The sequence below is a fragment of the Ctenocephalides felis genome, unplaced genomic scaffold (genome assembly GCF_003426905.1).
Source record: "Ctenocephalides felis isolate EL2017-DRISC unplaced genomic scaffold, ASM342690v1 CF-g0.4_SCAFFOLD_03571, whole genome shotgun sequence".
Taxonomy (NCBI): domain Eukaryota; kingdom Metazoa; phylum Arthropoda; class Insecta; order Siphonaptera; family Pulicidae; genus Ctenocephalides; species Ctenocephalides felis.
This window is the reverse complement of record NW_020539725.1, coordinates 25,303,255-25,327,073: the sequence shown is the minus strand read 5'-3', so window position 1 is coordinate 25,327,073 and position 23,819 is coordinate 25,303,255. Positions and strand designations below refer to the sequence as shown.

The window sequence follows — 23,819 nt, the reverse complement described above, 5'->3', positions numbered from 1 at the left end:
CAATTTGTAGAAAAAATCTACTAGCGTTTTTTATGTTTATTGAACTTGAAATAGTATATTAAGTTCAAAAACGTCATTAGCCAAATATCAAATCGCATACATGAAGGTATCAAATTGCATAGTCGATGAAATTCAAAACCCGAGGAATTTAATAGCATGTGGAATACGCTAATTCGAAATGCATGAGAGGCAAAACTTGAAATTAAAATTTTCCAATTATTCGTCCGCATTTTCAACGAATTCTGTCGAATGAAGCAATTTATTTATAGTAGTAAAATATTCTTGGGTGCATTGGCATTATGATGTTATTTTTTATAACATTATGCCAGCAAAAAATCTTTTATTACTTCAAACACCATGATTTTATTTGCAAGTCTGTTTTATAAAATTTTATATCTGAATTTTTTTAATTGCTTTGAAAAGAAAAAAATCCCAAATAGTCTTAAATCATTTTAAACAGTACATCGTTCTTTGGATATAAATTGCTGCAATTATTCGTTTATTAATTTTATTCAAATAGTTGAATATCGAACATTCATTTTCAGCGATATAAAAAATGTACCTAGAGATTTACATATTATATTTAATGTTTATTTTTAATAATTTATATTTAATGTTTATTATTTAGTTTTTGCCAGTTTGAATTTCGGTCTAGGTATCTGACTTTTTGAATAAGCAACTAAGTTGTTCGTTTACTCAAAGTTTTTTTCGTATAATCTATTAATCATAATTCATAATAATATTAGAACAACTTGAACGCTTAGATAAATATATTAATAAAAAACTACATGATTACAACACACAATTTTTCCGCAAATGTTCTTCGTGTCGGGCTATATTAATATTAATACGTGATATTAAATAAAATTTTCTTCATATTTCAATACACATATTAATTAGAACTATTAATTTCACATACAAAATTCGGTAGATTACTATTAACCCGAAGCAAATAACATTTGTCGAACACTGATATGAGTACAAAGTTTATAATCTGCTTCAATTTTGATTACATTTCTATTACAATAACTTATGTGTACAGTAAATTATAATAAACGTTTAGTAGTGCAAAATTATCAATAATCATTATTTTAGATTTAAACAGTATAAATCATACTTTTTATAGATATGTTATAAATATTTTATTACTTTCATAACTTATAATTTAAAAATTTGGGATCATCACTTATAATTGAAGAAGTTAGGAAGATCGAGTATAATATGGTATTATAGTTTATGAATTATTAATAGTTTACATATTATACTTTACAAGTTCAAAATATTTGATAATTTTTCTTCCATCATTGAATATTGGGTTTACTTTTTAGTTTTAAGATGAGACTAATAAAAACAATTAATTTTAATTTGTATATCGTTTATTACTGCACATCTGATGATTGAAGAACATTATATATATTTTTTCGTATATTATATAAACGTGGCTCCAAATGATGGATCTTAAAGTGGATCCAAAAGTTACCAAATTTCTCTGCATTGACCATTAGCATCGGGCTTTGTTCCCTGGGGGCAGTTTGTAGGGACATCAATAATGCTCGGAGGTTTTATTCTTTTTCCTTCATTTTGCTTAAAAAGTTTTCCATAGAAAAAATCTCCGGGAATTTGTTGTGGAAAACGTATCACTTTTCCATCTTCATTGGTGATCGTGTCATATTCTGCATCTACAGTTGCATATGCAAACGATATAATTGAGAAAAGTAGTAGAAAAACGTAAACTTTTCTCATTTCTGGAATAAAAATTTATTAGTGTGCTATGGTATATAAAATATAATTATTAGCGAATTATTATTATCTTTATTTCTATTAGAGTTTGTGTTTAAAAAAGGAAGGTTTTTGAAAACTATAAGATGCATTTAATTGATTTTAGATTATATTTTATCAGTTAAAACTATTGAATATAAGCTGGTGTGATCCGAATAAAAGTATAGAATATTTGCATATTTTGTTTTCTCAATTTTTTCGGATGGTATTAAGTTTTGATTATAATAATTATTATATTATATAGATTATAGATTTTGTATAGAAGAAACTAAATTAATAATGAAACCAAAACTTGTTCTGGGTCAATTGCTGTAGCTCCCGGTTTATATTTACAAAACTAAATATTCTGTAAAAAATATTGATTAGAAATCTTGTTTTTATAAGTGATTCAATACTTTAATTTTTTTTATATAATGAAAAAATTATTATATTAATATATTTATCATAATAAATATACCATTTTAAATATGTATCATAATAAATATATATGTAATCTTAATAGTTGATATTAGAAATTTTATAGACTGAAAGTGGTCGTAAGAAAGTGACATAATATATTTTAGAAAACTATCTAAATCTGTGTTCAATATAAATAATTGATCATAGTCAATATATGTACGAAGCCGGAGGTCACAACTCGCTTTTTGGACAACCTGATATCAGAAAGTAGTGAATTTTTTTCCACTTGAAAACATGGATTGGCATTGCTACTTTAAGCAGAAAATATATCTTCACTATTACAAAAGTTAGGAAACCAGTGGGTGATCAACAAGTATCATTAGAACTGCTCATAGGTCTATTGAGTACTGATTGTTTTCCATAAAAAATAAAAATCTTAAAATGACACTTTTGTTTTTAAGCAACATATGATGATAATCATTAAATACTCTCAGCTGAGAATTTGTATTAGAGTGTAATGAATTGTTTTTATTTTGCATTTGCAATTAATTCAAAAATATATTCTTAATTTTAAATAAGTTCAACTTTATCACCCAAATTGAATCATTTATCCTGTTTAAAAAAAACAATCTTGGTCGGTTATAGTTTTTTCTATAAGATCTGGTTTATAAAAATGAGCTATTCAGTATTACTTATTACTTGTTAAAAATCATAATATTTGTTTTATCTCAAAGAAGCTATGAAAATAGTTATTGAAGATTTTGAACAATATTAACAGTTAAAATATTTTTCATCATTAATAATTTAAAGCATTAATAATTTGTTGCTAAATTATTTATGAATCTACTTATATGCCGAATCAATTATATTACAAAGTATCAGTTCAATAAATTGTGAATTCATTTGGAATTAATAATGCAAATATGAAAAAACATAAACTTCTCCTTCAGGAAGTTAATAAATATACATGCACATGATTATAGTTCTTAATGTAAAGAATATTTTATATGCTACCCTCCGCACTGACACTATATATCCATTTTATTTTATTTCAACCACATATCACAACATTTATAAAAAGTACTAGCTCGATAGTTTTTAGTCAAATTTAGTTTAATAAAATAATGAATTCACTTACTTTTTCTTTAAACAATAATTGTTCTGAATAATATGTTTTCAAATTCTAGTTATTCAATCTTGTATCCAAGTCATGCGACTGATGCTCATGTCACATCACTAAAAATTCCCGTGCAAATATAAGACGTGATCCACAGATAAGAATTTGATAATAAACAATTGTTTGATCAATTATTTCTGCTATTTATTGCGGAGTTGCGATTTGATAAAAAATTGAATGCAGTTCAGGGATTCATGGAGATAAGAGGAATCGCGAGAAATTGAATTTTCATTTATATAAATATACTGATAATATACTTCACGAAATATCTGCATTGCATTATGTATTAATATATAATGGCTAGGGTTTATTTTTTAAATCATGCAAGATGTGGTGATGACTTTGTATAAATAACTAGTGGAGCGCATGGCAAATTGCTGGAACTTCCTGTACCAAAATTTTCTTTTTTTTAAAAGATTAACATTTTTGAAAAAAAAATACTCTGGAAAAATTAGATTTTTGAGAAACTATAAATTTTTGACAAAAATTTACTTTTTTTTGAAAAAAAAAATGGCTTTTCGAAGAAAAATTTATTTTGAAATATTTTGGAAATTCTGAACTTTTTTCAAAGCAATCGTACTGCTTTAACTGCATATAGAGACGAAATACCGAAGCGCATAAGCGTTGCGTCGCCGTCTAACGGATAAACATTGGTACGGAACCCATAGGTTTTATACTTATTGCTAAAATCTCTACAAAATATCTAATAAGTTGATGTGCATATGTCTAATGATCATTTTTGACACGCACACATACACACACACATACATCAATTTTTTCTAAGGTATGTCAAAATGTTCAGAAACCTCTGAAACGTAAAGATATATAAAAATTTTAATTTTCGATTTTTTGCGATTACTATAATAAATATTTTATTATAAAATTTAGCTAATTTTGAAACTGATTAAATGAAATGTATATTTTTAAATTTATTATAGAAAAATATATAAGTATTTATATAATATATATTGATTAGCAAAAACAACATATGAAATCAACGACATGCATTGATCTGTATATGAAAATAGATCATTAGATTGAGCCAAACACTATTTTAATGAAACATGTCGCAAACGATAATATTTTAGACTATTTGTAAATTTTTATTATTAAATTTTATAGTGAAGTAATTTAGCCCTTTCTTATAAAATAGCAGAAATAGCAGCAAAAAATCCTGAATTGGACGTGCGATTGTTATCATATGTTCATACGGTAAAGATAATCTGGGAGGTCTTTTTGTAATTAATTGTTGACAAAAAATGTTTGGCTTAATTTCAAAAATGATTTAGTTTAGTTTTGATTGTGTTTATTTTTGAAATAAGTGGTCAAAATTCTAATAAAATCCATTAAAATTTTGAATATTAGCTAATTTTACTGCATAAAACAATAGTAACGATCAGAATAGTTTAACATCACTTACTAAAAAAACTTATTAATTTTAACTTCATTATAATTTTTTTTATTTCACATGAGAGTATTTTAAACACAACCTATATTCTCATATAAATATATATTTAATTTATCTATATTTGATTACTAAAAATATTATTTGATTCAACTTTGATTATGTTCCATTAATTATTAAATTCATATTCGTTAGGTATGAAATTGGTAAACAAAATTGCGCTTATTGTTAGACTAAGTCAGAATAAAATTGAATGTATTCATGCGCTGGATTAATTTAAATATTTTTATTGAAAATAAAATGACAAGAAACTATAGAATTATAATTTAATAGTAAATTAGTTTTGTGAAAATTACTTTAAATTTTAAACGCATTTTCTCTCTTTTTTAAATTATGATTTTTGGTCGTTTATTCGATTTTCCATATATTTATGCTCTTGAAATAATTTTTTATCAATATAATTATTGATGGGTAATACCGATATTTGACTTGTGAATTGCAATTAAATATTTCGAGTGTTATCGTCTACAACGGTAATGCAATTGTGAAATTTTCTAACTGAATTGCCATAATTAATGATAATATGTGCTCATAAACAAATCCTGTATATACTTCAAGCATTATTATTATACTAATATCATGAATCATTAACTAAAAATATAATAAGTTGTTATTTGTAAGTTTCTTATTTTGAGATAAAAATTATCCGTTTGTGAACTATAGGCTTAATGAATATACAATAAGTAATATGTATGAAAAATAGTTTGATGTTTAAAGAAAATGAAAATCGGTCTTTAATTTCGTATGAAAAGGCTAATTGACCGATTTGTTCTAAAAATAATATTTTCCGAATTAACTTAACTTGGTATGTATTTATACTTACAAAGGTGAGATTTTAGGAATTATTTTAAACTTTTTCAAAGTACCTATATTAATTTATTTCGAAAAACTAAAATTGAAACTTTAACATCTGTTGAACCTGATAATTGATGGATATAGTGAATTATTGTTATCTTGTCATGACGCGAATTGTTCTGATAACTTTTATCAAAACATCAAAATTTCAATTTTAATAATATATAATTCAACGGTGATTTTGTAAAAGCATACAATGTGTTAGATTATAAATTTTCACTTGGAAATTAATTTTGAGAAGAAATAAAAATTAATCAGTTTTACAAATTATTACCTTCGAAATTTAATTTAAATTGTGTATGAGTGAGATTTCATATTTTTCAATATTGGTACGAAACCAAAACAAATCCTTAAGAAAAAAATTTGTAAATTGTTAGTCACTGTGAATAAATTTAATATTTTTTCACAAAAATTCATATAGTGAATCAAAACCAAATTTTTAATATTTAAAAAATAGTATCCAAACATACATATATACATTCTACTTTTAACCACATTTATTTTCTCTAAAGTATGTCAAAATTAATAGAGGATATTGAAAACTAAAGATAAAAAAATGACTTCATAGTTTTTCGTGATTTGTAAAATTTTGTTTGGGAACTAATTGCTTTGAAATTTAATTTTTATGATAGGTCAAATAATGTATGTCGATATGATTTTAGTAGGACAAAATTTTCGCTTAAATTAGATTTTGCCATTGTTTAGAATATGTGCGTAAATAGAACATAAATTCATATTACGTAATGATTTAAAATATATACAATATAAAATATTAGGCAGTAATTACTTGCAATGCGATACATATTTTATATTTTATTAATATCATTGATTATAAATACAATATTAATGTAATATCGAATTATATAATTGTTAAATAATAATTATACCTATATGATTTAAATTAATTAGATAAATATATACAAAATATTGATAGAAAAATTCCATAAACCTATAAAGATTTTTAAAACGTATTTAACTAAAATTTTGATTTTTGGTTTATAGTTTCAGCATATCTGAAAAAAATTCAGCAAATTCAAGAAATGATCGATTTACATTTTACTTTAATTGCCTATTATTTACAATTGATGATGAGTTAATAGAACTTTTGGAAAAAATTAAACAAATCACAGATATGTTAAGAATTTTTGTCGTGTTTGGAGCATGAAATAACAATGCCTCAAAAGTTTTTTTTACTTGATTCTAATCTAGAGAGTAATTATACATGTATATAGCAATTAAATGGGCATTTTTTCACCAAATTGGCCTGCAAATGCCAGCTCTATCTGGTTTTTCTCCTTTCGGACATGGTGGTTCCCAGAATCCTGAGAATATGAAAGGAGCTAATACTCTATAGTCATTTAATTTCTTGTCTATTCGAAGAAATTCGGCACGGCTATCATATTTGATATTATTAGGCGATTTACCTTCAATTGCTTGCATAGAATCATTAATATTTTCAAATTGTTCGACCTTATTGAATTTGTTCTCTACCTTTTTATTGTGATGGTTTCTAGATTTGCGATGCTTTGTATCTCTATGTCTTGATTTAATTTCAGTACTCTTTCTATTATTATTTTTTGATATCCTCTTATCATTTTTTAAATTTTTTCTATGATGTTTAGATTTGTGGTTGAGCTTTTCATGTCTTCCTGGACGATTTTTGTGATCAGACATATGCTTGCGTTTTTTATTTGGTGCACGAGTGATATAATTATCTGATTTTTGATGGTTTGTTCTGTGAATGTCAAGCATATTCATATTTTCCAAATGAATATTTTTATTATGCCTTTTATCCAGATTTTCCATAGAAACCAATTTAGAAAATCTTGGATGTGTAGATACTTTTTTATTTATCACATTTCTGTTTGATGCGTTTGAATCTATCCCATCGTCTTCGTGCACTGTTTTACTATGAATAAAGTTGTTTGAATTATGCGCAGTTTTCATTAAGTTCATGGAATTGTTAGAAACATTGTCAGTTCTTTCAGTCAAACTTGAGACAACTAATCCAGTCCAGCCCGAGGAAAACAGCATACACAGAAAAATTAAAATAAATTTATCCATTTTAATATTTTATATAGTATCCAAGAATCACTTAATATTAATAAGTATTAAATATGCACTGTTTGTTCACATTTCACATTTCCAACATTTTTTCATTTTTTTGCAGTTAGTAGTAAATTCTGTTTAAAATGACATTTTGAACGTTTTGCGCCTTATATTTATAATATACGGGACTTTAGTAAATGATGATACATGCGAATGTTTTATCATATTGATTATATTTTAATCAGATATCGAATGATTTGGCTTTATATATGTATATGTATATACATATTATATTTTATATATAAATTTATTATCAAATTCAAATTTCACCTTTTCTATGAATTAAAATCAAATCGAGTTGATTACTTTGAGTTGAAACGACTTATCTCTTTTGAAGTAGTAATTGAGTGAGAAATTTGGGTCAACGTTTTTGCTAAAAATTTAGAATTGCTTTTGGAAATTTGGAAACTATTTGCTGTTTTTATGCGATGATTTTGGATTTTTTTTTTCATGTTCTATGGAAGGCAATGTTATTGGACGTGAAGATATCAATAAAGAAATATAAATGCTTCATATGCTCTCTTCCACACATGAGATCCGTTTATCTTTAATCTCGCCGGCTTTTGTATCCTAGATAATATAATTTAGCTTAAAATGCAAGTTAGTTTTAATATAATTACTAATGTTTTTTTCCTATTAAATGATAAACACATTTTGCTTACAACGCTTAAAAGTTCATGGGTAAAAACGTCCACCACCGATTTATCAAAAACCAATAAAGTTAAGAGCTTTTAACAACAATATTTGCAAGTAAAGGGAAAAATATGTATAACCACCAGCAATCACCTTAATTCTTACAACGTTGCATTTTGTCACCTTAATTCTTACAACGTTTCCCAACTTACTTACATTATTACAATGATGAATTTTCTGGGAGTTTTACTGTACATAGTCAGATAATTGTTTGATATGTTTTATTTGTTGGGATGCAATTGGTTTGATTTTCACAATATAATTGCTTAAAGTCAAATTGGATCTATGTGCCCCTTAATTTACATTATTTTTTGTCGAAATTTTATAAAGATAAACTAATGGGAATGTAGCATACCACCTTCAATTTAGTTAGGCGCTTGTATTTTTTTCTGGTTTGAAGCCTTTATAGTTTTTAAGATTCTGGTTTTTTATTGATTTCTTGGTATAACTATGATTCACAGCACACTAACTTCAATTGAATTCTCTTGAAGATATCATGAATCATAACTGTGAAGGACACAGATATATTCGTTTTAGGAAAAAATAAATTTGGATTTGAGTAGTGTACAATATGTGTTATATAAGCATATCATTTTTAACTTTTATTTGCGAAATGAATCATAATTTTTAAATAAATATTGTTGACACTAAGATAAAAAATTGAAATAATTGATAAATAAGTAAATCTAATCAATGTCTTTAAAAGTTGTTTTTTAATCATGTCATTAACGATTGTATCTTCAGTCTTATCTTTAGTACTCAATGCGCAATACAACCAATAAGTAAAATTCAGCAATTGTTTCCAGCGAAATCATATTGTTTTTGTTTACATCTCTAAGACTCATTTATGGATATATGATATAATAGTTTAAAAAAGCTGATTAGGCTTTCATATCTTCCATCATTTAATAAATATTATGAAAATTTGAAAAAATTGAAAGAGGTACACAGAACGAATCCTGGTACTTTGTACAAAGAATTTTATCATAAAGATTATGCATGGTTCTATAAAATATACTTATAGTTAGCAATAATTTACCAGTTAGCTGGGTTAAAAGTAAGTTAAATGATAGTTTGCACCCGAGAACATACTGAAATACTGTTTTTAAATACGATTAATCGAAAAATCTTTCGTATTTTTCTATTACTTACAATATACGATATCCTGTTACTGAATCTGAAACTTTATGTTGCTACACCAATGCTTTTACGATAGATCCATGGAAAAACCCTATTTATTAAAATAAAAAACAATTTGTAAAAATAATATTTCTACAATAATTTTTCCTAGAAATTTTACCATTTTATTCATAAAGTCTGATTAAGCGTTATAGTTCTTTCAATCGCAGTTTTGTATGAATGTGGCCAAGAAATACTTATACAATTTTCCATTTTATTAGAATCAATGTGATTTAATGATTTTTTCACAAATAATTATAAAAATATTATATTCTCATATATAATAAACAAAAAATTATTGATTGACATTAGTGGTGTTGATTCGTTCACTTTGATTTATAAATGATATCTTTGGCAATATGAAAACATACATACTCCAATATATATTATTTTACTTACTTTTACACAAATTTAATGTATATATTTATTAGTTTCTTGACTAGTTTTCAGAATAAAATTTTCAATCTCTATATTGGCTTTAATACATTCTTCTGAAAATAACACTCAAATAGGCAACTTTGATCATATAAAGTTGGCGTTCAAGAGCTTTTTCATTTGATTAATATTTAGAATTGCAGATTTGATTCCTATTTTTTTATTTGATTTATTCTTATTTTTAGTTTTGAATTTTATTATGTTCTTTCTTAAACGCTACATAATTAAATTTTTCATCAATAACGTGTGATACGTTAAAATAACGAAAGCTATTTGTATTTATCTCATATTTTATTTTTGACGTTGACAAACATAACTCAGTATTTCATATGAAATTTTCTCATGGCTACTGTCAAAAAATTTTTAAAATTAATCCCGTAAAAAAAATCTGTCAAACATGTGAAATTAATTAAATAACGACCTACCATGAAAAAAATATGTGAAAACATAATACAAAATCAAAATTAATTAAAATTTTTGAAAGTATTTTCATGTAGTTAAATTCATCCGAAATTTTTCAAAATTTGTGTGTGATTTTACTGTTGGCGTTTTTGTATTTTTCTGTTAATACATTTTAAATTTATTTTGAGGAGGTACAAAATATGAAAATTTAAAAAAGATGGGAAATAAGTTTGCAAGGTAAGGTTCATTTTAAGAATAGCTGTAGTAGCCTAATTATATAATTTGCTTAATTATTAAGTTTTAGAATATGTATATTAATAATATGACATATATTGCTTTTGTGCTTAATATATGTTGTGAAAATATATTGGAAGAGGTAATTTTCTAAAAATATTGAATAATTTTTTGCTCGTCATACCTAATATTTGCGTTTATTTCGTCAATGCATGGTCCTTGTCTATAATTTAAATTATCCAACAACCCTTAAAAGTTTTGTTTGGAATATTAGCTGCTTAAAATTATCGTGAAGTTAATTTCAATTCAATTTGACAAATTTTCAATAACTGTGCATATCCTAAAATGTGATACTGAAATTTATGATAATCATTAAGATTTTTAAATCTAAATTTCATAGCCATTTGTAATGTGCGTTTTTTCTATACAATTAACACTTAGATATTTTAACTTCTCAATCTTCCAGCACATATTAAACATCCAAAGTTTCTAGACCAGATTTGAAGCATTACATTTCGAATAATATTTGAATGATTTATCCAAGTCAATTCACGTGTAATATATTTCACAATATACGGTTAATATTAGAGGTAAATAATCTTGTTTCATAACTCAATATCTTATAGAACAATATATTATGGTTATTATGTTAAAGTATTCTAAAGTGGTTGGTTTTATATTTCTTAGTAAATTTCCTAAGTTCATAGACCAGGTCTGCATCATTAAATTGAAACAGCTTGTAAAATATTCGTTGCAAAATAATATATTTTTGCAAAATTTACAATAAAATGTATTATAAGCATATGTAAAACATTTTATGTAATGTAAAACATTTTGTTACGCGCATACGTAAAATAACAAACATGTGTGCATCGCGTCGCGCCTATGTTGCAACTTTGCACGCGCATCGTATGATTTTTGCTGACCGCACTTCAATCGAAAATCGTTTATAAACACCTGCATTGGATTCGAAAAATCACAGTTCACTTCGAGTATTCTTGGAAACAACTTCCCAAGTTATTTTAAAAAAAAACTATCAAAATGCAAGCCGTCGTTAAGGTTCTAGCAGTCGCCTGCGTCTTCCAAGCAGTGTTGGCCGTTCCATTCAAATCTGAAGTTGATGAACCTAAATTGGATGTAGTGCAACAAAATTTGATTGAAAACGAAAATAACTTGGCCGAAGCTGTCAACGCCTTAGAAGAAAGACAAGATGAACTGGAAGATTCTTTAAGGGGCAAGAAGAGCTTATACCAAGTTCCAAAGAGCTATGTACCTAAGAGTTACTCAGTAGCTGCACCAGTGCAATCCTATCAAGCTCCTGCTCCAGCTTCCTACCAAGCCCCTGTCGCTTACCAACCAGCTCCTGCTAGCTATCAAGTTGCATCCTACTCTGCTCCTGCTGCTTCAGCCGCTTACCAAGCTCCTGCCGCTGCTTCCGCCGCCGTGTACCAACCAGCCCCAGCTGCCCAAGTTGTTTCATACCAAGCCGCTGCCCCAGCTGCTGCCTACGCCGCTCCCGCTGCCGCTTACGCCGCCCCATCTTATGCTGCTCCTGCTCCCGCTTATGCCGCTCCTGCACCTCAAGTGACCTACACCACCTACACCGCTCAACCTCCTTGCCCTACCAACTACTTGTTCGGTTGCCAACCTAGCGTTGCTCCTGTTCCATGCAGCCAAGCTTTCCAACCACCACAAGTGCAATTGACACCATACGTTGCTCCCCAAGCTCCAGCCGTTTACAAGAAACCCGCTGGTGGTTACAGGGCTGCCGATGAAGAGAGGGAAGACATGATCAAGAACATGAACTAAAATGGAAACGCCAAGATAGAAAAATCTCGAAAAAAATAACAAGTGGTAAAATCTATCGCAAAGAAATATTTGTAAAATAAAATCTTATTTTCAATAAGATTCTATTTTCAAAGATTATTTTTAGCGATTGATTTTTGTATCATTTGTTGATCGAGGTTTTTAGGTAGAAAAGTCGACGAAGACCTGGCTAGTGAATGATAATTCTAACAAGAAATTAACACTTCAGTTATTTATTTACTAATATTTATTTTCATTTTCTATCATTTTCTTATTTATTTCACTTTTATACCAAAAAAAATACAATAAAAATGTTGAATAATATTATATATGTGTTTTACTTCTTCAAGCAAATGATTTATACAAAATAATTTACAATAATGACCGAAACAAATATTTTTAAAATTTTATTTCAGGATAAAACTTATTTTAATTTGTGTTCACTGGTTAATCGAACGATACTTAATTATTTTTTGTTTGATATAGTAAATAGTAAATAGTAATTTGTAACTTGATAATTTCAAGCGTATTAGTTTTATTATCATATTGACCTTCATGCGTATCTTTCTTCGTATCTTAAAATTTTTATTTTGTCACAAATCCAACCCTTTAAACTGTCAAATATGAATTTAAAATACATACATACATACACATATGTAAATTTAAAAAAAATATTTTATTAACTTCCCGTAGGGCAAGTTATAGTAATCGCAAAAAACTCGAAAATGAAAATTTTTATATATCTTTACGTTTTAAAACATTTTAAACATTTTGGCATACCTTAGAAGAAATGGATGTATGTGTGTGTATATGTGTGCGTGTGCATGTATGTGTGTATGTGCGGATACAAATTTTCGTCGACGATTTCTGGAACACGGATGTAGCGATTTGAATAATTCAAAAATTCGATTCGTATTGATAAGGAGAGTGCTTATTAGTTTTTGGCGAAGGCAGGTCTAGTCGAGATATGGGGAAAAAGTGCCAACAACGGTAATTCAGTTTTTCAGGGCTCTGAGAACGGAGCGTCCGATTTGAATAATTCAAAAAACATTTTACTTGTATTAACAAGATGAAGAACTGATCAAATTTTCATGAAGGCGGGTCTAGCGGTTTCGGAGATCTAGTAAAAAAAGTAAAAAGAAATGCCATTTGGCGGTCAAAAATGATCATTAGACATATACACATCAAATTATCAGATATTTTATAGAGATTTTAACAATAAGTATAAATTTTGTTTACATTCCTATGGGTTCCGTACCAATGTTTACCGGTTAGACGGCGACGCGGCGATTACGCGCTTCGATAGTTCGTCTCTATGCAGTTAAAGCAGTGCGAATGCTTTGAAAAAAGTTCAGAATTTCCAAAATATTTTAAAATTATTTTTTCTTCAAAAAAGTCAAAAATTTATAGTTTCTCAAAAATCTAAGTTTTTCGGAGGAATTTTTTTTCAAAAATGTTAATTTTTTAAACAAACAAAAATTTTTGGTACGGGAAGTTCCAGCAATTTGCCTTAAGACACGATGCCATGCGCCCCACTAGTTTTGATTAATATTAAAATAATATGTGCATAGATTTTTTTCTTGTAATAATCTTAATGGCTTTCGCAAGCATTTCTTGTCCACATAATCTTTATATTCTATTTAACTACGTTTTAAATATTTATTAAACTTCATTATATTTATTTTTAACTATATTTTTAATTTTCATATTCTAATTTAATCGTTTTTTTACAAGTTTCTACATAGCGAAGCAGTACATGATGCCTTCTTCACTTGGAAACAATTTTCTTTACAATTGAATTTTTAAGGATTTTATTGACGTTAGGTTGCCCACAAAGCGGATTTGAACTTTAGTTGAGAATAAATATTTTAATTTAAACATCATTTAACAAATGTTCTAAGAACGTTATAATTTTGATTTAATAAGACGGAGACAATAATTACATAAACAAGTTCTAAAGATTCACTATACCTATCTTAACTTTTCCTTTGATGGAAGCTTTCATATCACTCTCAATTTTTTTTATATTATTTTAAAAGTAATAAATTATTATAGAATTTAAAAATCATTTCAAAATTTTTAAATACTTTCATAAAAGTTTTTGCGTTATTTTTTTTCTAATTTTATAATTTTAATTTTTTTATATTTTAGAATATTTATAAATCTATATTAAATAAAAAACCATTACAATTAACGAATTATCGGAAAACTTATGATTTTATAAATGTTTAAAATATTTAAAATCGTAAACAATTTGCGAAAGTTTATATGTTACTTATTAAAAAAATATTCATATCAAATAAAATAGATCCATGTAATAATAGATGTTCGGAAAATTTTTATATAATATTATTTAATATTATCGATATAGTTTTTTTAATGTTTTTTTCAAAATTTCACCAACATCTCGATAAATTCAAGTTGTCTTTGAATGAACATTTCAATAACTTTCTTCAGCATAAGTTATTAAACTTGCAAAAATTGTTAATACTTGTTTTTGTTTTAAGATATTGAAATAATGATAATTCATTATATATTATATTAGAAAGTGATTATTTTTCACTTAGTAATTAAATCATTTTGGGATCAAAAGCAAAAAGAATGGACATAAGTATAAATACATTTAATAAATAAATTATAAACTCTACAAAAATAATTAATACCTCATTATATAGGTATTCAAGATTCGTTTAGATAAGAATAAAACAGAATGTTTACAATAAATAATTTATTTTATTCTATTAACGAATGGGATTTTTGGGTACATTATTGGGGGAAAAATACATAATAAATACATAAATATAATTAAATTAATTATATATCATTATATACACATCTATATAAAACTACATACTAAAAATATTCTAGTGGTAGTTTATGCATCTTTTTTTCCGACGTTGTATCTGAAAATAATAAGTTACATATAATAATAATATTATAAATTTTTACTTACACTACTTAATTTATAGTAATCATGTAATTATTTAAAGACTTACCTATAAGATATTTATTCCTCGGTGTCGTTTTCACCCTCTGCGGCTCTGAATGCGTATCCACTAGCAACAGTTTTTTTGGCAGGAACTTGGTAAACAACTTGAGGTTGAGGTTGTTGATATACAACCTGTGGTAGAGGTTGATAAGGTGTCAATTGCACTTGTGGTGGCACAAAACTCTGTGAGCATGGAACAGGTCTAACGTGTGGTTGGCAACCAAACAGATAGTTTGTTGGACATGGTGGTTGAGCGGCATATGTTGTATATGTAACTTGCGGTTGTGCTTTAGTTGCGACAGCAGGAGCTCCATAGGAAGCGCCGCCTGCGGATCTTCCATAGCTGAGGTGGGAACCTCCGTGACCATATGAAGAAGAGTGTCCTCCATGTCCGTAGGATGAGCTACTAGAGTAACCGTATCCTGATTGTTGGTTGTTTCCAAACAACTTTTTCTTTTTCAATAATAAAGTTCTAGAAGCTCCCAAGTTGATGTCAATATTGTCCATGTCATCTAAATCGATCGTACGTGCACCTTCCTTAGTTTTGCTGTCTGAGGCTTCAACATTTTCTTGATTTTCATTTTCAGCTTCCTTGTATGCCTTTACTGGTCCTGCTGAATATTGTGTTGGGACTTGCAAATGGAATGTTGGGGCGCTTGGTGCAGAGTAAGTAACCGGTTTTCCATATGATTGATGTACGGCGACGGGTGCTGCAGGAGCAGAGTAGGCTGATCCAGATGCGGAATAAGAAGGAGCAGGAGCAGAATATGCAGGAGCAGCAGGGGAGTATCCTGGAGCCGGTGCGGGGTACGAAGCTGCTGGGGCGGAGTATGCAGGTGCCGGAGCAGAATAGGATTGTGCTGGCGCAGCCTGTTGTGTATATTGCGGTCGTTTCGAAGCATATCCATTTGAGGACGCTGGTGCAGGATATGAAGAAGCGCTAGCTGGAGCGGAATAACCAGAACCTGCAGCAACTGGACTAGAATAGGAGCTTGCGGCAGCTGGAGCAGAGTATCCAGCGGAAGAAGCAGGAGCAGAGTATCCGGCAGAAGAAGCGGGACCAGCGTATCCGGCAGAAGAAGCGGGAGCAGAGTACCCAGCCGAAGAAGCGGGAGCAGCGTATGAAGCTGGTGCAGGAGCGGAATAAGCTTGCTGAGCAGTTCCAGAGTAGCCATGGACGGGTGCTGGATATTGCGGTTTAGCTCCATAAGATCCACTGGCAGCACCGTGGTAAGTTCCAGATGGTGCAGCTGGTGCGGCGTAAGATCCGGCTTGAGGGGCGGCGTGATAGGCTGGTGCTGCAGCTGGGGCTGCAGCGGGACCTGCATAACCTCCAGCGTGGCCTGAATAACCTCCTGCAGGACCAGAATAAGATGGACCTGAAGCCGTGTACGAAGCTTGTCCTCTTACAGGGCCGTATTTACTAGATGCGGCTGGAGCAAAAGATTGAAATGCACCGTATGCTGCCTTTTTAGCTCTATCAGAATCTTCGCCAGAGTTTTCTTGTTCTTCGTCTACTTTAGCCACTGAATTTTCTGCCTTAGCGCCTTCATGATCAGTTGTTGATTCTGTTGAATCTTGTTTTGTAACTTCTTTTGAATCTTCCGATGAAACAGGCGAAGCTATCGCCGAGCTCAAAATGCTCAATACTAAACACAAAGCGATGAAGGGTCGCATTTTGTTGTTGCTTGATGGTCACTCAATTCCGCACTGATAAAATGCGGTGCATTTTTCAAATATATAAAGCAAAGGCTTCATTGTTTAGATCAGCGGTTTTCAGAAAAAGTTCAATGTATGAGTATATTGTAAATTAATGTGATTGAACTTATTGATTGTATTACGAAATTCTAAGTAGGCAGATTTAGACACGCGCTGATTAGTTTCCAATCATTGCTGATTCTTCATAATTATTCGAATAGTTGTATCCAAATTCTTATGCTCGGTACAAGAAATGAACTTTTGCGTGTTTAATTATAAAAAAAACTTTTATATACTATTTAATGTATTTATATAATTTATTGATCAAATATTAACTCGAATTAATTTTCAGAACATATATTATGTTAAAATTGACACTATTTATTCATAATTTATTTTAATTATTATTGATAATATTTTATTCTATTTCTGCGCAAAATATGTACTAATTTTGATTATTGTACGAAGTCATATTTTCTATAAAAAAAATTATATTTTTAATATTGATGTAGTACAACTCTCATTTTGAATTTTTTTTTTTACACTTTTACGAAAGTTTCAACAAAGTATGAAATAAATTTCTGTAATTATTTATAATTACAGTAGCCAAAGGAATAAATAATTTTGTATCGTTATTTCGAAAGTTTTTTGTAAGTTTTGTAAATTGTTCCAAACATTTTTGTGATTTACAAATCTTTTGCTACATTAAACAGTTTCTGGATTATGAAATTTTGCGAAACTTCAGAAGAAAGGCATATTTTTATTTTCATCCACAAATAATAGACTGTTCACATAATAATAATAAAATGTTATTGTTATACAATATTTAATTTTAATTAAATGTTTTTTAACAAAGATAATTTGTTAAAATAATAAAAATTGGATCAACTATTACTAATAAGCAGAATGCTTCAATTCTTATGTTTGAAAGTGCTCGGAAGTTAAAACTGTCATTTAAATGTATTCTGTAATAATTTTATTATAGAATTTGGAAGATTGACATTTGTGAGATATTATTTTTATTTAATGAAAGTTTGAAAAAATTAACAACCAATATTAGTAAAGTTATTGAAAAATGTGTTACAAATAGAACTTTGATTAATTCGTAAGTTACTAGGTAAGTCATAATTTTAAAAAAATAGTGAACGGTTTATCGAGTATCGATAAAAAATTTAAATATTTTATATCATATCGAAGATAAATTGAAACTGAAATAAATTAATTTTTATTAACACTATTGAGAAATATTTATGAAGGATTTAAATTTAAGAAAACTCCAAGTGCTTTTTTTAAAGTTTTAATATTTTTCATAATGATTTTTTATAATTTTTTGTGCAACTGATCGTGTTTTTATAGTCATTTCTACTAATTATTTATTTTGTGTAAAAATTTCAAATTTTCAAATATTTTTTTGTGAATAAAAAATTCGTTTGTGTTAATAATAATATATGATTTTCTTTTACGTATTATTATGTTGTAATAGCATTTATTTATTTAAATAGATTTCAAATATTTTTTGGATAATTAGAAAAATTTATAAAGGATCTAAATTTAAGAAAACTTTAAGTGCTCTTTTAAAGTTTAAATATTTTTTATTGCGATTTTTTATAACTTTTTGTGCAATATGAACTGATCGTGTTTTTATAGTCATTTTTACTAATTATTTCTTGAAAAAAAATTCCAAATATTTTTTTGTAAATAGTAAATTTATTTGTGATAATAATAATAATAATAATCATTTTTTTATATATTACTGTGTTGTAATAGCATTTATTTATTTGAAGAGATTTCGAATATTTTCAAATATCAGAACAGTTGTGAAAATGATATAGTATTAATAATAATGAACTCTTTGATCACACTGTTTATTTTTAATATAATAACTTTGTTAAATATTATTATAACTTTTTTGAAAATCTATCTTATATTTCTCTTGTGGGAATCCATACTTATTATTTATTGAATGTATGAGCAATTAAATATTTAAAAAGACTTTTCTGTTAAGACCATGATATTTCTAGTTAAAAATCATATCCCTACATACGCGTAACTTTTATTCAATTGAACAAAAATTACATTAGTTTTTTCATTTAATTTTTTAATAATGAAATATATATTTTCTGTATCTCTAGATCATAGAAAATTTCTGTATATAATAATAGTAAATACATTTATATTGCATTTTTTACTATAAGATTTATAGGATTTTTACTAATAAGATCACTAAAATGGGTAACGTTATTCATCATTTCTTAACATCTATATATTCCTACGAATTTTTGTATTTCAAATAAAATGCAGAAATGTTTAATAGATATATTTATTATATTTAATTCAAATTATATTAATTCTATTATATATAATTCAAATCAAATTTTTAAAATATATATATTTTGAAAATTTGTTTTGAATTATATTATTAATGGTTATCAATTTTCGAACCAAGTTCAATAATAAAAAAAACTTTTATTAATTATTATTTATTTTTTTAATTTTGGATACGTACACTTCGATTTAATATATAAATAAGCTATATATAAATACATAAATACTATAAATAAATTAAACATAATATCCATATTGCGTTTCGTCATTCTTCGTTCTATATATCCAGTAATCAATTTCTTGAAGATATACTCTTGTTTAGAATTGCCACATTTGTGCTCTTATTGGTGCGTAATTCATGTGTTTGGAGTGTTTATGAGCTGAAAAATATAATAATTAAGTTAATTTTTGGTCAAATTGAAATCGTACTTTTTCAATTTCGTGCCGATTGCGAAAGAATAAAGCGAAAACAAAGTTTTGTGAACAGTTTACTTGGAATGGTGCATAAACTTACATAGAAATGTAATATGAGAGTTTTTCTGAAACTATAAAATAGTTAAGAAAATAAAAAGAAATCTAAACTATTTGCTACAGAAAATTCACAATTGTAAGTAATCACAAGATATTCAATGATTGAAAATATTTAACAATAAAAATATTTTGTTTACTAAGTTCACTAAAGCAAGATTAGAGTATAAATAGTTTATCATACCGATATTATCGCTTTATCATCCCGAGCTGAAATATGAAATTTAAGCAAAGACAGGGTGCAGTCATAGATACCTTGATTTGGTAATACCTTGTCCATCCGCGGAAGTGGCTTCTGAGCCTACTTTTTTATCCTCAGTGTTATTATTACCGTTATTACTACCGGAGTTCTGTTCATCTGTCAATTTTTTCTGCCCCTTTTGATTTTGAGAAGCCAGTTCATTCATTCTTGCTATGGTATCCATTGCCATTTGATCCTGCTTGATCTGTTCGATATTGCTTAGTGTGGATTTAGGTTGAACTGGAAGCCCTTCTGGATTTGATCTGTGACAAAATATTGTTTGTTTGCAATATTTAATTACTAATTTGGTTAGATGATGATAAATTCATTGAATATGATGTTAATTTTTGGAAGCAACAAATAGCTAGATTTGTTAATAATAATAATTTATGATGCATATTACCTTTCCTTTGCTTGGTCGGTTTCTGGTTGATTCGTTTGACCTTCTTCGGCATCCCTATAAATAGAAACTTTTCCTGGGCCATATGTCGGTTGATATGTCGCTAAACCAGCAGCTTGTGGTTGAACCTGAACAGTTCCTTGTGGCTGGGCGAGTGGTGTCACTTGTACAGTTTGCGGTTGGAAAGACTGCGAACAAGGGACAGGTCTTATGCTTGGAGCACAGGAGAATAAGTAATTAGTTGGGCATGGAGGTTGTGCTGTGTAAGTGGTATATGTTTGGGGTTGGGAGTAAACAGGAGATACTGCAGGGGATGGAGCTACCGGCGATACGGCTGGTGCTACTTGGGTATAAGCAGCCGAACTGGGTTGAACAGTGGCAGGAGCTGAATAAGCTTGGGCTTGAGCTGGTGCGGTATAAGCTTGAGATTGGACGGCAGCGGCTTGATAAGCTGCTGGAGCACTAGCTATAGAATAACTTGGTAGAGCGGGTAAAGTTTGAATTGCGGGATAGGCAGCAGCAGCGGGTGCTGCATAAGTTGCAGCCGGAAGAGAGTAAGCAGCAGAAGGTACTGAGTAAGCAGCCGAAGCGGCGGGGAAAGCTGCTGCACTTGCACCATAAGCAGCTGATGCTACTGAGTAACTTGGTAATGCTAATGGAGAATATGCAGGAGCAGGTAATGTAGAGTAAGCTGCGGGAGCAGGTAAAGAATAAGTTGCAGAACCTTGCGTGTAGGTTGATGCTTGGGTATAATGTTGAGTTGGTTTATACCTGAAACAATATTAGACTAGAAATCTACATTGTGAATTATATTTTATATAAAAAACTAAAGTCTATACCCTGCAGCCGCTTGATTTGCTACGACGAAGCTTGGTATAACTGATGTTGGTCCATATGCCACTTCAGCAGTTCTGTATCCGCTATTGTGAGTGCCCCCATGTGTTCCACCTTTCTTTTTGTGCAACACTTTGTGAACAGATCCTAAAGTAATTTATAACTTAATTATTCTTTAAAAACCCAACTATTCAAAAAATGATGGAGGTATATTTACCTAAAGCTTCTTCAGCAGTGTTGGTTTGATCTTCAGCATTATTGTTACCATCAGCTTCTCTATAACCGCTTGATGTAAAGTGGGCAGGTCCAGCGTGAACTCCTACTGATCCAAAATGTCCATAACCTTGTGCATAGGGTGATGGAGCCGAGAAATGAGCTGGTGCTTGGCCATAAGGGACGGATTGGAAATGTGAGTCTTCAGAATGAGGGCCAACGCCATACTGAGCACCAGCAGGCACACCGTATTGACCGGAAGCAGCTCCAGATCCATATTGACCAGCAGCTGCACCATATTGACCAGTAGAAATACTTTGATGGGCCGTTTGTGGCGATGCAGGAGCGTATTGTGAACCAGCTCCTGGTGCGCCGTATTGACTTCCTGATGATTGGGCAGCTACTCCAGGACCGTACTGAGAATGAGGGACTGGAACGTTGGCTCCGTATTGGTTACCTTGAACCTGTTGGGGTCCAGCATAACCAGAACCTCCTACGCCTTGTTGATAAGCCGCAGATACAGGGCCTTTGAAGGCTCCGCCGGCTGGAGCTTGATATCCAGCACCCTATTTAAAAAAAACACAATTAATAACTATTTGTTTATATGCCTATATACAAGCACATACACACATATAACATATAAAATAAAACACTTGCAAATAGAAATGTATATTATGCAATGACCTGACCATCAGATTAATATTATTACATTTTATGATTTCAGTAATAGCAATAGAATTTGTACTCGAAAACTTCCCAATAACGTGACTCAAATAATTGTATAATAATTTTTTATTTAATACAAATGATTAAAAATAATACCAACTTTTAACAATCTAAAGCATTTTGATAATATAGCATATATTTAAATATTTAATTTTGTTAAAATCTATATAACGCATGTGGCGAAGCAAATGAGATAAATGTGACATAATTTCAATGTTGACTATTAAGAAATAATGGATATAAAGGGCATTAAAAATATAATATTAGATTAAAAATCATTTATAATATGATTACTTACTGTGGCTTTATAACCAGCTGCAGCACCTGCGGCAGTAGCTGCTCCAGCTCCAGCTCCTGCTCCATAGGTTGAAGCCGGTTGAACAACCGGACCATGGCTATGGTTAACTGGTTCGCAAACTGTGTATGGTTTTTCATAAGGATTTTTGGGTTGAACCTCGACGCAGACGGTAGTTGGCGATTTCTTAGCAACTTCGGAATCTTCTAATTCTTTCTCAGTCTCCTCTAATAAATTGACGGCATTCACTAGGTCTTTGTCTTCTTCCGGAACTAGTTTTTGAGTCACAATATCTGATTTCGGTTCTTCATTTTCAGTTTTAAAGGGTACTGCTAAGGCTGTACCGATCAAAGCTAATAACACTAACGCACGCATTTTTATTTACTTTTCTAACTATAACTAAAGGTGATCCGCGAGAGACCACTGGACGGAATGCACTGTGATTGATTCGAAGCAACGTCGACGTATATATTTGATTATACGATTTTGTTAACACAAGCATTTTTCGACTTATAACGAGAATTCTAATTTGCGAAATCTATTCTCCACTAATGCGTATTCATAATTTTTAATACAATAAAATTACTGGTATTGAAATCAATTGTTCACTACTTGCAATATTACATTGACTTAGCAAATTTAAATTAATTTTCCTCGTATGACTTTGTATAACATGAATTTACACATACAGACATCCATATAGATACAAACATATAAGTTTACACACACGCACACACACACACATATATATATATATATATGTATATATATATATATATATATACAAAAACAAGAATTTGATACTAACTAATGACATTTTTGAGCTTTTCTGCATATATGAATATTTTAAAACATTTTTTTCTAGAATCTAAATTGTTTTGTTTTCTAATAAGTGCAAAAAAATACTTGTGACGCTTTTTTCTCTATGATTTTAACATTAATTAATCTATTGATGGTGTATTCAATTTAGAAATAAAATGATATATTCAACTTTAAAAAAATCAAACATTTAATTAATTAAAAATTTGCTAGTTACT

General features: G+C 29.0%; 1 protein-coding gene across 1 annotated transcript; it reads left to right on the top strand.

Moving 5' to 3' along the window:
* Nucleotides 1-11,768: 11,768 nt before the first annotated feature.
* On the top strand, nucleotides 11,769-12,536 carry LOC113385837 (cuticle protein 16.5-like). The gene has a single exon (XM_026623667.1). The coding sequence runs from the start codon at nucleotides 11,769-11,771 to the stop codon at nucleotides 12,534-12,536; it is 768 nt and encodes a 255-aa protein (XP_026479452.1).
* The last annotated feature ends 11,283 nt before the right edge of the window (nucleotides 12,537-23,819 follow it).

Coding starts and splice junctions, on each gene's coding strand:
- LOC113385837 (XM_026623667.1), top strand. CDS start 11,769: ATGCAAGCCGTCGTTAAGGTTCTAGCAGTCGCCTGCGTCTTCCAAGCA.